The sequence below is a fragment of the Brachypodium distachyon genome, chromosome 2, assembly GCF_000005505.3.
Source record: "Brachypodium distachyon strain Bd21 chromosome 2, Brachypodium_distachyon_v3.0, whole genome shotgun sequence".
Taxonomy (NCBI): Eukaryota; Viridiplantae; Streptophyta; class Magnoliopsida; order Poales; family Poaceae; genus Brachypodium; species Brachypodium distachyon.
Window position 1 is genome coordinate 7,902,960 of NC_016132.3, and position 13,867 is coordinate 7,916,826.

The window sequence follows — 13,867 nt, forward strand, 5'->3', positions numbered from 1 at the left end:
TCTCTCCTGCTTCGCAAGCTAGTGCAGATATCGCCTGGTCAATGGTCACCGTCGCCCGACGGCAGCAGCCGGCAAGCAGCTCATCAGCAACAAAACAGAATGTAATGTGCTGGTATGTATATTTGTACTGAATCTGGTGGGATGCGGCCACCAAACGGAAATATTATAGGAGTACTAGCTCAATTAGTTCTTCGGTTCGTCACACTCGCCAACGACCTGAATCTACTCAATTAAATACTCTGATGATTTACAATGAACCCCCCACCCCACCACCATTGTACTCTTACATGTTGCTTCAATTAGCCAACCGTGTGAGGTTTAGCAGAGACACCATTCCATGGGCAGCAAAGTGACCGAAAGGCTTCGGTAATTATTGGGAGACGAAAACCGCAACTACCAGACACTGTTTCTTTACCAAGTTAAGGCAGGCAGGCCGGCTTCCCCCATCAATTCCCCAACAGCCCCCTCCGTCCTCTGAATCTCTCCGCAATGAAACCGCGCAGACCAATATTAATTCGGCATGCTGCAGCTCTGCGCACATGCCAGCCACGCACGCCCCAATTAACAGCTTGCATATACACACATACACTTCGCGTCGTGGACTACCAAACTCGATAAATCAGCCATTGTTTGTTCCTACTCTCTTCTTGCTACGGCCATCTCCGGCGGCCCGATCTTGATTGATATCTGGCCATCTGGGAGCCGGGGGATCGGAATGGATACGGCGACGATGGAGGAGTACTACGGCGTGGCGAGCTGGGTGGTGTCCGGGGTGGCGTTGTGGTCGACGGCGTTCCTGGCGCTGCGGGCGCTGCTGCCCAAGCGCTCCTACGACTTCTGCAACCGCGCCGTCTCCACCATGCACGCCGTCGCCGGCGTCGGACTCGGCTGCCTCTCCGTGCAGGACTGGGCTTCCCCCGTCTCCCCAGTAGCATCCCCCTCCTCACCGCGCCAGGTATGTGTACTCATATACGCATCCCATTTGCATCTCTTTCCTTGATTCCTTCCAAGTTCAGCGACGGCTAGCACGCACAAGCCGTTGACGCGCGGCAGAGGGATCAGGGACTTGCTTTCTATGCAATGGACTACTTCCATATGTAAAAACAAGGGCAAGGGGACTAGCTGTCAAAAAAAAAAAAGCAAGGGGACTAATTACTGTAATACTACTACATTGATCAGCTCTACTGTAGAGTAATTTGATCAAGTAATCTCGCATCTCTGAAACTTTCACGTCGGGGAATAGGAACATGCTAGTACGAGTAGGAGTAACAAGGCTTTTGGGCCCCCACGAATTGATGAAATAGGTGCAGAAAGTTATGGACGCACATTTCTGTTCGGATAAAGTCATCATCAAGCTTCCCGATCTACTGACGCCTTTCGAACCCTCTCATCCAAGAGAATGCAACATATATACTTGCACGAAAATGTAGGAGTAGCAGTATTTCGGTAGTCCCCTGGCTATTTCCCCGTCGATGGCCTGTTGCATCACTGCTAGAAATCGCGGTTTTTTCTAATGCCAAATACTCTAGGTGAAAGCATTAAAAACGTTAGGTAAAGGCTTCACCTAGGGACGCTCTCTAGGGAAATAATCCTAGGTATAGTATGGTATGATGGTTAAAGAGGACTTTACCTAGGGACATTTTGACAACTCTAGGAGAACATTTCTTTACCCAGGGTTAGAACTCTAGGAAAAGATATCACATGGGTGTTGCATATGCCACATCATCATCTTCCCCTAGAGGACATTACCCACTAGAATCTGAAATACACCCTAGGGAACCATATTGAAATTTGTATTGACCATACATGAATTCATATTGACCGTATTTGAATTCATAATGACAATAATTCAAACGGAGCCAGAAATAATAACCGGTAGACATTGCACAGAACACAAATTGTTTCGATCAATCTCACTCTTCATTCAAATAACACGTTTGTGATGTACAACCATAACAAATCAGTGAATGGCTAGAGTTTGCTATGCAAAAAAACATGACTCAACATGTCAACTGTTGTCACGATGAGAAAGCAAGTGCTCCTATTCTAGACTTGTTGAAGAAACCTTCAAGCAACCCATTCTTGATTTGCAACAAGCTAGTGGACAAACATTTGAGCTCACATTGTGTTCCTGAAAATAAGATCAAAATCATTTTAGTAGTTGGATGAATATATGTGGTAGCGTCAATATATATAAATTGATGGTAATAAACAATATCTCATCAGCAAACCAGTAAGTGTGTACTGTTAAGCTAAAAGAAAATCTACATGTACTCCCTCTGTTCATATATGAAATATGCACGGAATGATAATTACAGTTAGCTCTCCATGATTTAATTAGGCTGATAAGATAAACTCATCAAGACTTTGCATATGACAACCAGATTAAACTCCCAGTGGCTTTATTTCTAATTTTACAATGAACATACAGAGAAACACCATGGAATAAAAAATGAAGCTAGAGAGTTCAAACATGTGGCATGCTGCATGACTTCAGAAAGGAAGCTAGGCAGTTCAAAAATTTATAAAAAGAGAAACTAGCAGTCGGTTCATCTTAAAAGAATTGGCTGCATCCATGTACATTTACGAGTATGGATAGGGATGTACAGAGTTGGTGAGGTGGTCAACATACAATGGAATAGATTATCAGACTAAGACTGTCATTAATTATCACCACACACGCGCACGCACGCATACACCTTGCATACACCTCTCATTACAGTAGTAGAAATATTGCTACAATATATAGCTGTCCATGGATTCAACCACAACATTGTTTTCATAATGTAGAGTATTGCAGTGCATACTAAGACACAAATACAAATGAGTATAGACTAATGAGACTCACAGGGAATCGACAAATTTAAGCATGGGATGAAGCTCAATAGTCGTTTTGAATTCCTCCCCTGAAACCTGAGATGATTATCACCAAGGGTAAGGACAAGCATAGAGATAGAATTATGCTCTAATAGATCACGTCAGACTACAGATTCTAAGCGGGGCTGTCGAATGACCTACAGAATACTTGTTTTTTCTCCAAGAAAATAATCAGAGTACTTATTCATATACAATATACCGAACGTAATTGTGCTTGCGCAGGTAAAGCTCCAATCGCCTCAATTAAACATCTAGAAACCTGATCAAGCCAATATAAACCTCCTTCCCTGTTTCATTTTATGCCTCATTAGCGACCTCCATGGAGCGCATGCTTGGGCACCTTGTCATCGACTTCTGCAAGTGCAGACATGGATAAACACATTTTCAGAACTTACATCTATCTAGACAATGAAGCTACATGGGTTGCTATACAACTCACGTCTACCTTGAAATATATAAAAAGATAGAGATTTGATATTACAGAAATAGGTGTGGTAATACTTCAAAGAATTGATTCATGTTATGGAATGACAAAACTAACTACCTCTAATATAACAGGTATAGGTAATCCCATCAGTAAATGATGACATAATTAGAGACAACAAATAATGCTACCTGTAATATTAGTTATCTGAATATACCCAAAAAAAGAACCAAAAATTAGCGCAAACAGTAGCCAATAGTTTCACTTCAGAACTTGGAATAAAATATCTAATCAAAATGATGAAGGCAGTTGATGATAATATATCACTTACACTAGCTCAATTAGAGGCCTCACAACACATAACTCAGCTAAGCACTCATCCATTTCTCCCAATTAATTTCACCTAGAGCGCTAATTTCTCTTCCTGCTCCATGTTATATTTGAAGTTTGCTATAAACATGATTCTGCCTCAGCTCAATACACCCTCTCTATCATGATACTACCGAGACATCTTGATGAACATGCTAAGGATGGCAACCATGCAACAGAATCAAGTAATAAATCCGCTGCATGCAGAGAAGTGTTGTTTGATTACTAAGGGGGATTTCAGGTGCTGCAGCAGAGAAGGGGGGAAAGGGAGATGGGCTCACCACATTTGAATGCCGGGATGGGTGATGGCACGACGTACGCACTGCAGTGGCGGTGCCCGTGATTGTTGGTGTTGCTCTTGCTCTTGCGGAAGGAGGTGAATTGCGGGTGGCGGCCTTCGGAGTAGTGGATGTTGGACCGTGACCACAACCGCTTTGGAGCAGGAGAACGGCCAGATCCATCGGCGCCTTGCGTCCGGCCTCCTCGAGCAGCAGGGGAAGGCGGGGCCACGGCCCGCCTCCCTTGCCGCCCTGTCCGCTGAATCCGGACCCGGGATGGCCGGATCTGGAGGAGAGGAAGGGGGTTGGATCCCCCGTACCGCTGATCTAGGGATGACGGCAGCACGAGCAGGCCGGGGAGCGGTAGGAGGAAGAAGAGAAGGGGGAGAGAAGGGAGAGGTGCAGTGATACGGAGAAAAAACGAGGAGAGAAGGGAGCTCGGTAGGGTGGAGATCCTTGTGGGATAGGTAGCGGTGGCGGTGGGCACGGCGGGGTGGGGCGGCGTGGAGGCGACTAGAGGAGAAAGAAGACAAGATTTGTTTTTATTAAGATGGGAGGGGAGGATATTTTGTTCTCTCCCGTGAGCCGTGGTGCGTCGCTGCTTCTGTCACTGTCAACTAGGCCCGAGCAAGGAAGCACGCGGAATAAAAGAAAAATCGAGCGCCAGCGAGGCGTTCTTTACCTATGGCTCAAATTAACTCTAGGTATAGTTTACTTCACATTTATTTTTGGATGCAAACTTTCTTTGCCTAGAGTTACACTGTTTGCAACTTTACTTTACCTAGGAAAGAGAAATGAACTCTAGGTAAAGTTTTTTGCCCTAGGAAGAATTGTGATTTCTAATAGTGCATGCCAATTTTGTTGATACTTATACAATTCAACTGTTTGAAATGAATAAACCATACACCGCCAACCAAGCTCCTTAAAGAAATCGCCTGGTGCTCGGCCCGATCTCATCCCCTTGCCGCCGGCGAGGCCGGTCTGGAAGGGGATGGGAGAGGAGTCCAGAGCCCCATTGTAGCTAGGGTTCCCTTAGAGGGTTTCGGCCTAGTGCCGGGTCATGGCGTGATGCCGTTAGGGAGGTGGCCGTGGCCATGGTCGAGCAAAGTCCGGCGGCGACTGGCAGCGGGGATCCCCGTGGTGGCCGGAGGTTGGCTACTGCGAAGATGCTTGCCGGCGACTCCATTAATAAGCTCGAAGTCTCGGATTTCCAGGGGATTTGGTGGCTTTCTTCTTGTTGTTGACACCACCATGGAGGTGGCTCTTCGGCGAGGAGAAGGCAACGGGGTGGATCATCTGCTTCGCGGTCGAGCACATCACCGTCGACTACCTTGGAGGAGCTGCGGCGCCGGCAGACGGCAGCCAACTCCCACCATGTCGCGGCATCTTCAGGCCGAAGGGCGGCCACTTCTTTTCCTCCTGGCCATGGGGCAGTATAGGAGGCAGTGCTTCTTCCAACTGGTGACCATCACGACTCCAGAAAACCCATCCAGTGGCGGTCAAAAAATGGTGTTGGTGGCGGATAACATACCCGCCAACTCTACGCTACTGGAGGTTTTAGCAGCGGTGGCGGATAACATACCCGCCACTGCTACACCGAGATCACCAATGGCAGGTAAACTGCCCGCTACCGAAGACCTATAGACCGCCACTGTAAATCCCTCCGGCACCATCCGAAAAGTGCGTGGAGTACAGCAGTGGCGCGCTCTTGGGCAACTTGTTGCCAAGAGAAAGTACCGTATGTAGGTAACTCAGAATCTCCGTGAATCCCGAGTCCACGATGTTGTATTTTGCCATTATACACAAAAGCTCAAGCGTTACTTCTAGCACACTGTTATCCACACCTGCATTTTCATATAACGGTGTCTCGGCATCCTTCCTCAGCTTCTCAAACTTACGGGACACCCTCTCATCCTCGTGGTCATCCAACTGATTCTACAGATGCTGATAGTCCAGCATTTCAACCATCCTACCGGGTGGAACGTCCTGTGGATCCTCGCCACAGTATGATTCTTCACCAGGCTGGTCGTCAGACTCCATGTTTTCCATCCCAATGCCGTCATCGACTTCAATGCCATCCTCCCCGTGAGAAGTCCACCGTGAATAACCAGGCAAAAATTTCCCACATGAGCAAGTGCTTCTCGACATCCTCTAGCTCGTACAGCTTGCTGTTCCGACATCTCACACAGGGATAACACATCTTATCACCCCTTTTCCTATGCATATCTTCCACACCGGCATCGACAAAAGTCTTCAGCCGCTCTATCCACTCAACACATAACCTGTCCTCGTACATCCAAGCACGGCCCATCGAGCTAGAACACAATTAAAAAAAATAAACGAATCAACTTGATTGACGAAAATGGAAATTTTCGGCATGACCTACGCTAAAAAATAGCATTTTGCACTACGAAATTCGATGCCTGCATCAAAACAAATTACCCCCACCCACATCGGCATGACGGCCGGTATCACATCACATAAGAAATACACGGCACGAAGGCCGGTGTCAACACACATTTAATATGCTTGGAACATGCACGTACACCGGTCCCGAGGTTAAGCTTAACCCTATGGCTAACCCCCAGGGGCTAAGCTACCTCATAAGCAGCAGCAGCCATGGACTCCAGAGAGAGAGAGAGAGAGCTCATGTGAGAAAATTAAAGCCAAAGAGAGGGCAATCCGAGGGGGGGGGGGCAGAGCTATGCTGTGGGGGAGCCACAGATAGAGCGGGGGCAGACCGGGGGAGCCGCTATAGAGAGATCAGGGCCGAATTTCCTGCCGGCAGCCACGGCGCCATTAATGGCGATTTTGCCAAATTGAAGAAGATTAGGAAGCGGGGGAGAGCTACCTGTCGGCCGCCGCCATCAATTTTGACAGGGCTTCGCCAGCGCCAGTGAGGAGAGAGCCGCAGCTGGTCCAGACAGACGCGCGAGCTCGACCAGCTGGGGCTCGCACAGCAGTTATATATAGGAAGGTCATCAGTGGCGGGTGTAAAGATAAACCGCCACTGGTGACTTTCAGCGGCGGGCAGAAAAATAAACCGCCACTAGAGACCTCAGCAGTGGCGGGTAACGTGAGACCCGCCACTGGAGCTCTCCCACCAGTTTCCCCGCTTTAGTCCCACCTCGCTAGTTTACATGAGTTCCGACCAGCATAAAAAGGATTCCGCCACCCCACTTACCGGTGGTTACTATTCAGTCTCAGTGCGTTCCCCGTTCCGGTTGAGTACTAAACTAATGATCGGGCAGTGCTCAATGGGTTCAGGGAAGGTCACTGAGACTGAGTAGTACCATCATGATATCGGGTGGTCTAGCAGTGGCGGTTCTTTTTTACGGCCGCCACTGGTGGTTGTTAGGATTTCCATGGGCATTTCTAGTGGCGGTGACTTGTTTCGGGACAATATTCACCGCCACTGGTGGTGTGACAACAATGGCCACTGGTAAAGCTCGTGGATGCGTCGAGAGGCCTTCAGTTGCGGTGTGTTTTTTGGTCCGTTTTAATTGCCACTGGAGGGGGATCATGGATAGAGTTTTTTGTAGTAGTGCATGGAAGCTTTCCGTGATAGCTTCGTCCTCCCAAGTGGCGTTGTCCCCGGTGATGGCGAGGTGATCGTTGGTTGGGAAAGAAGGACCTGATTGCGTTCTTCCATCCATGTTTCGGATCTTTTCTGCAAAGTTTAGGGACCTGTCTGTAACTTTAGATCTTTAGTGGGTCTGGTTGTAAGCTGTGCTACTGCTATTAAATAAACTCTGGATCTTCCGGATCCCACTTTAAAAAAAAAAGTACAATAGATGAACTTTAAACAACTTCCCACCAGTGGCGGAGCTAACGTTGTAGAACTGGTGTAACTTGACACCAGTGATTTGATGCAAATCCCTTGTAAATTAGTGAAGGCTACTATTTATTTGTAAAAATGATACCGATGCAATGTAGATGACACCGTTGGTTCTCCAGCTAGCTTCGCCCCTGCTTCCAACTCTGAAAACACCGTCTTGGTCCGAGAGAAGGGGGAGGGGCGAGCGTTACCAAAGGCTGACTGGCGGATTCTTTTTCCTGCCACGCAATGTAAGACAGGCGCTGAGCGAATCGAACATACATTTTCGCAAATTAAGTTCAGTCCATTTTCTGCCACAGATGAGGGCGTTGGCGGTGACGCTGTCGTACATGATCTACGACGCGGCGTGCTGCCACCTCAGCGGCGACGCCCGGCTGGACAACGCCCTGCACCACCTCATCAGCATCGTCGGCCTCGCCGCCGGCCTCCTCTACCGGAGGGTACGTCACATAAGCACGGGCACAGCTTAAATTCACTCCGATCGGAACTTATTAACCTGATGGCATGGTGCATTACATGTATACATGTAGTGTGGGACGGAGCTGGTGGCGTGCCTGCTGGTCACGGAGATCTCCGGCCCGCTGCTGCACCTCCGGGAGATGCTCAAGGAGCTCGGCATCAAGGACACCGACCTCAACCTCCTTGTCGATGTACGCACCTCCATCCTCGCTCGCTACCCATTTGACTGTATATGTGTTCAAGGTTGACTGATTAATTTATGCTGTATGTTTTCTCCATGCATGGGTAGATTCTGTTCGCGGTGACCTTCTCGGTGGCACGAATGGTTGGTGGCACCTACGTCACGTACCGCACCGTCACGGCAGACAACCCGATCCTCATCAAGGTACGTAAAGATATGCTATCATCTCTAATTACGTACTCGCTCAGTTTTATAATTTTTGTCGAAATCCATTTTCTGACAAATTTGAGACAAGAATTATGAAACTGAGAGAGTACTATCCTTGCATGCTACTCCAAGAATTTCAATCCGCACATATAATGTAACATTTTTTTTCATTCTTTTTATCCTACGTGGATTAAAGACGATGGCAACGAGCTTGCTGCTGGTAAGCGCCTACTGGTTCTTGAGGATCCTCAGGATGGTCAGGCACAAGCTCGGGAAGAAGAGGCCGGCGAAACTGGCCGCCAAGGCCAAGTGACGCGCGTGGCAAGAATTAATCGATGAGGACCTCTTAGCTTCTGCAGGGATGCTACTGTAGCAATGCCACTAATTTCTTGGTTTGGCTTAAGACCACCTTCCTCAGACAATTAATGGATGTGTGTACTGTAGCAAATTAATCTTATTGGTGTGTGTACCAATGGTTACCTTGCCTCGATCCTGAGTTATGATTGCCATGGGGAATTCCAAACAGTATAGAGATCTTGTGCTTAGAGATACATGGAATTACCCTCGGTATAAACCTCATCAAACCAGAGAACAGCCACAGGCCCCGCAGGCTGCCATAATGTCATTTACGTGCATATTTCCATGGTGCCGATCCTACCAGCCAAGTAAAGCAAAGGAAAGCGAGAATCACAACAACAGACAACAGATGGCAATGGAGCAGAGTAGCAATCTACAGTTGGTCCCAAGTTCGCCTTTGTGAATCCTAGATCTACATGTTAGCGCAAGAAATCAACAATGCGACTGGACACTTGCAGCGGCGAAGCTCAAGAATGAGAATGCTGCCGCGATTTCTGCAGAACCTCCTTCAACACCACCGCGATCCGGTCGGCCATGTGGTGTTCCATGAACCTCTCCTTCACCCTGGCGTAGCCCCTGTTCCCCATGGAGATCCTCTGTTCGACGTGGCTCGCGAGCCTGACAATGTTCTTTGCGAGAGGCATGACGCCTTCCTTTCCAGCAGGGTGCAGAAGGCCAGTTGTACCATCCAAGATAATTTCTGTGGTCCCTCCTGCAGCGGTGCCCTGACATTGCAGTATCAAACTACGTTAATAGATTGTCAAATTGGCATTCGGAAGTCTCAAGTGTGCAACAGAAAATGCAGACTAAGAAACAGAGGATGGAGGGCACCCAAGGCGTGGGGACTTGATTATCTACAGTAAACATCAACTCCAGAATCAGACTGCCTGTTGATAGATTGATGGTAGATATAGAAAACATTGTGTAACAGAAGTGTTTGCACAACGATGGCTCCACTCCAATGCACAATGCACAATGCACAATGCACAATGCACATGCGGAGATAGAGAGAAAAATATTACCAACACTGGCAACTTGAACGCCATTGCTTCGATCGTTATCCTTCCAAAGCATTCTCCACGGGCCTAGGTAGGAGAACATGTTACTAAGCCAGCAACAGAAACATGTGTTATGAATGGAATTTTCGATACTAGCAGTATACAGTGGTACCCATTTGATAAATAATGTACAGGTATAGCAGGGTTTGGTGCCAAAAGAACCTTTTGAAATTGGAATACTGATCTGTAGTTAGAACCAAAGCTAGTCTGAACTAAATGGGGCCTCCTCCCATCTGTAACAATTTCCAACTCTAACGGGCCCAAACCAGGGGAGAGAAAAACCTGAAACGACGGTCCAAGTGTTGTTCTGGCCCTGGCTGAAATATTTTCCAGCTGGTAATGGGCCGGGAGACAAGAATCCAAGCATGGCCTAAAGGAAAAGTTCCTTTAGACACCATTATTGCATTAGGAATGCCCATAAATATTTATGTGTTCTGTGCCTGGATAGTTAAGCTTCTCCATGTAAAAACAACTTATCTTGTGAAGGAACTTAAGCATAATGTGAGAATTAACATAGGCTACCTAGTTCTATAGCAAATTTAAGTAACAGACTAAACTAAGGAACCTCCTTAACTCGGTTATCCTATGCCCCCCTTGAGACTGTTAGACGTGTATATAGTTGTATGTGTTAGCCATGTAATATCCTCATTGTATAAGTTTTTTTTTTTTGTTGCATATGTACCGTACTTGCATATATATTGGTCATATTTCCTCATGTAATATCCTTGTATATAGTTGTATGGTTTCTCTGTTTCGCACGTGCAACTCGTGCCCCCTAATAGATTTCGATTCTTCCCGATTCCTAATCGATCCTGATCGATACCCTGCCCATCGCCCACCCTGTCAATCCCTGTCGCATGGATGGGGTCAACCTAAAAGATCACTGTTCAGATGTTAAGAAAAATGCTGATGAGAGGTGTTTTAATTTTCTTCCCAAGTGAAGAACACAAATAGCCGAGCAGAAGAAACAGTGATATAAAATATATAAAAGGCATGAGGTTGGGTTGTAACACGTCATTGAAATGGGGAGACACGAGGAAAATTATCCATAAATGACACTGACTCACCTGAGAGTTCTGAACAAGCACATCAATTGCAGCCAAATAAGGAGGCACTACCAACGTCCTGTTTACGAAGTGAACATGGTCATGAATCCCATTCTTTGCCACAAATTCACGTAATTGTGTCTCAAACTTCGTCTGAGCGTTCATATCACTTCCCACAACTACAGCGTGCATTTTGGGCACTTTTAACTTCTGATGTTGGATAAGTTTTAGACTCTGATAAAATGCTTGAAGAAATAAATCCTGTCCTTTTCCTCGTGAAACACCTGGATTAAAGGATATTACAAAGAACAGTAAATTATAAGAACATCAAGAACTGGCATAAATAGGAAACAATAATTGGTGAACAAGTATATAGCCTGTCTGGAAGTATGACTTTGACAAACAAAACATACTGTTTATTACTGCAAATATGAGATCTTCACTCCTTACTCCAAGGGACTCGCGTATATGTTCACGTAGGACTCTTCTTGCAACATTATCTTCAGCAACTTCCATTAGCTCTTCACTATTCCCGAGGTGAACAACATAAGTTTGTGGCATCTGTATACTTTATGGAGATGAAAGTTAGAACTATAAAATAATGAAGTAGGCATTAGAAAGTTAAGAGCATGCAACAAACAAATTGATCATTGTCTATCATGTACCGTTTATGGAGTAAAAGCTCACATATAGGCATATAGGAGAAAATAACATATAGGTAGTAAAGTTTGGAGCTAAGTCACCATATATGGAAGGGGCCACAGAGAAAAATATCCACTAGACCGTAATTCATATCAAAACACAAGCCAGTCCAACATCACAAAGAGTAGCATTTATTATTAATGTGTATATACAGAAGCAAGCATTCAACATTAATATACCAATGAATACTAGTATTTTTGTGCATACTTCAGGCGGTCATGAGTCCTGGTCTTCCAATATTCAGCTGTTGTATGAGAATCGATCATGGCTCCAGCGACCAGAGGAAGATGTTTCACATATTCAAGCTTAAAGTAATGTCCTCGCATTTCATGGATCCACCACAAAATCTTAGGAAGAACTTGAGGAACATGGTCTTTTAGAACAGCATCAAGCCACTTGCCAGCAACAGCGGTGTTCAAGATAACCAGGTCAGCTTTAAGAGCAGTGTCAATTGCCTCCTGTCCCCTAGCAGGTAAAATCTGTGAAGCAACCAGTACGAACTATTCAATGTGATTTTCTCTAAAATAATAAGTTAGTTCTGCAGCATAAGTAAAATACAGTAAATCACTTTCTTACTCTGGATATGCTTTATGCAACAATGTCAGGGATGGTGTTTCAACTAAGGCTTGTTCCACGACACTTCAAGACAGCAATTTACTACAATCATGTTGAATAAGATGCAACATGAACTCCATCACTTTCTTATTTTGGGCGTGCTTTATTAAAAAAAAATCAGGGATGGTGCTTCAACTACGATTTATTCCACAACAGTTCAAATACACATATAAGATGATACATGAACATTAGATCGTGTGAAAGATACATTTGACACGGATAAGAGGTAAGACGAGCTTTGCTAAATAGTAGTACACCCATGAAATTATTGCCACCATGAAACATGCGCATATAAGCCGTTGATCTTCAAACAGTGATATCCTTCAAACATTTGGCTTGGTCATGTAAAAATAATGCACAAATTTATCATGAAAATATTTTCACAAGTTACACATTTGTATCTTGTACAAAAACATTGTGGTATTGCTTCCTAGTCACCGTACAAAATCTGAAACATCCAGAATTTGTGACATTAAGGAGTAATAATCTGCAAAAAGAAATGTGGGAGTAGGACCATACCTGCACTCCATGGTTCAACATCTTATGCTCCAAGCTATATGAAGCATCGTTTGTCCCTTCTGGTTGCTGATTTGTTATCCACACCACTTGTGAACCAACCTGCCGCAGAAGAAATGCCAACTCCATCAGTAATAACGGCCCACCTGCATCAAACAGAAGTATTTCCAATAACACCGGCATAAACAAAATGCTGGCAATAACAACAGACAAGGCTTTAGAGATTTCTGCCGAAGAGCATTACGGTAGATCTCCTAAAGATTCAAAAGCTCTAATCCTCCAACTTAAGAACAACTGGACCAAAGAGAAATATTCAGCAACTTCCCTTGTAGTCTTTGACAACCATCACCACTAGGTTTTTTCAGGGATCAAGTTAGCCTATAATATTGCAAGTAGATATTCACTAGCATGTTTCTCATTTTCTCAGTTTATCATATGTAATACACACGACTCCTAGTATCCCGAATCTCTCAGGCACCTAAGTGAGCCCAAATGCACTTACCAAGCACGGGATGCTCAAGCTAACACAACAAGGGAGAAGTGAAGCACACCGCGATTTACTTACCGGAGAGGGAGAGTTCGTGGGAGACAAGCAGCACGATCTTGGACCTCATGAAACCAAGGGGGCTCGCGGGGGCGGCGAGGACGACAGGATCCCTTTGGGCATCGCATGGGGGGACCAGGGCGCCGCGGAGGAGATAACCCGCGGTGGAAGCGGAGGCAGCCACGGCGACAAGGAGGAGGAGGAGGAGTCGAGTCCGGTGGGGGCCCTGGCCCCGGACGCCGGCGGCCGACGCCGCCGCGGACGGCGGGGGTTTCGCCATCGCCGGAGAGGAACGAGGTGGCGTTGCGATTATATCGAATGAACGGTCTGGATTCGGTGATCGGTTTAATGGAGCGTCGTTGGAATTGTTTTCTTCAGAAAACGAGAAAATAATGC

General features: G+C 46.0%; 2 protein-coding genes across 2 annotated transcripts; one reads left to right on the forward strand and one right to left on the reverse strand.

The window, feature by feature from the left end:
* Positions 1–510: 510 nt before the first annotated feature.
* Positions 511–9,121, forward strand: LOC100845781 (transmembrane protein 136). The gene is made up of 5 exons (XM_003565570.4): positions 511–955; positions 8,086–8,226; positions 8,317–8,436; positions 8,535–8,630; positions 8,830–9,121. Exons 1-5 carry the CDS (start codon positions 716–718, stop codon positions 8,944–8,946), a joined length of 714 nt encoding a protein of 237 aa, XP_003565618.2. The 5' UTR covers positions 511–715; the 3' UTR covers positions 8,947–9,121.
* An 82-nt stretch (positions 9,122–9,203) lies between these two features.
* LOC100834487 lies at positions 9,204–13,796 on the reverse strand. The gene is made up of 7 exons (XM_003566636.4): positions 13,493–13,796; positions 12,931–13,073; positions 12,004–12,275; positions 11,508–11,662; positions 11,116–11,378; positions 10,013–10,075; positions 9,204–9,715 (listed from the first exon to the last, which is right to left on the reverse strand). The coding sequence occupies exons 1-7, from the start codon at positions 13,749–13,751 to the stop codon at positions 9,458–9,460; spliced, it is 1,413 nt and encodes a 470-aa protein (XP_003566684.1). The 5' UTR covers positions 13,752–13,796; the 3' UTR covers positions 9,204–9,457.
* Positions 13,797–13,867: the final 71 nt, after the last annotated feature.

What these genes read in the sequence shown, in the direction of transcription:
- LOC100845781 (XM_003565570.4), top strand. Translation starts at nt 716, where the DNA reads ATGGATACGGCGACGATGGAGGAGTACTACGGCGTGGCGAGCTGGGTG. An exon ending in CCGGCCTCCTCTACCGGAGG is followed by an intron (nt 8,227 to 8,316) that starts GTACGTCACATA and finishes GTATACATGTAG; the next exon opens with TGTGGGACGGAGCTGGTGGC. An exon ending in ACAACCCGATCCTCATCAAG is followed by an intron (nt 8,631 to 8,829) that starts GTACGTAAAGAT and finishes CGTGGATTAAAG; the next exon opens with ACGATGGCAACGAGCTTGCT.
- LOC100834487 (XM_003566636.4), bottom strand. Translation starts at nt 13,751, where the DNA reads ATGGCGAAACCCCCGCCGTCCGCGGCGGCGTCGGCCGCCGGCGTCCGG. An exon ending in TGTTGAACCATGGAGTGCAG is followed by an intron (nt 12,276 to 12,930) that starts GTATGGTCCTAC and finishes GTTGCTTCACAG; the next exon opens with ATTTTACCTGCTAGGGGACA. An exon ending in AGGACTCATGACCGCCTGAA is followed by an intron (nt 11,663 to 12,003) that starts GTATGCACAAAA and finishes ATCTCCATAAAG; the next exon opens with TATACAGATGCCACAAACTT.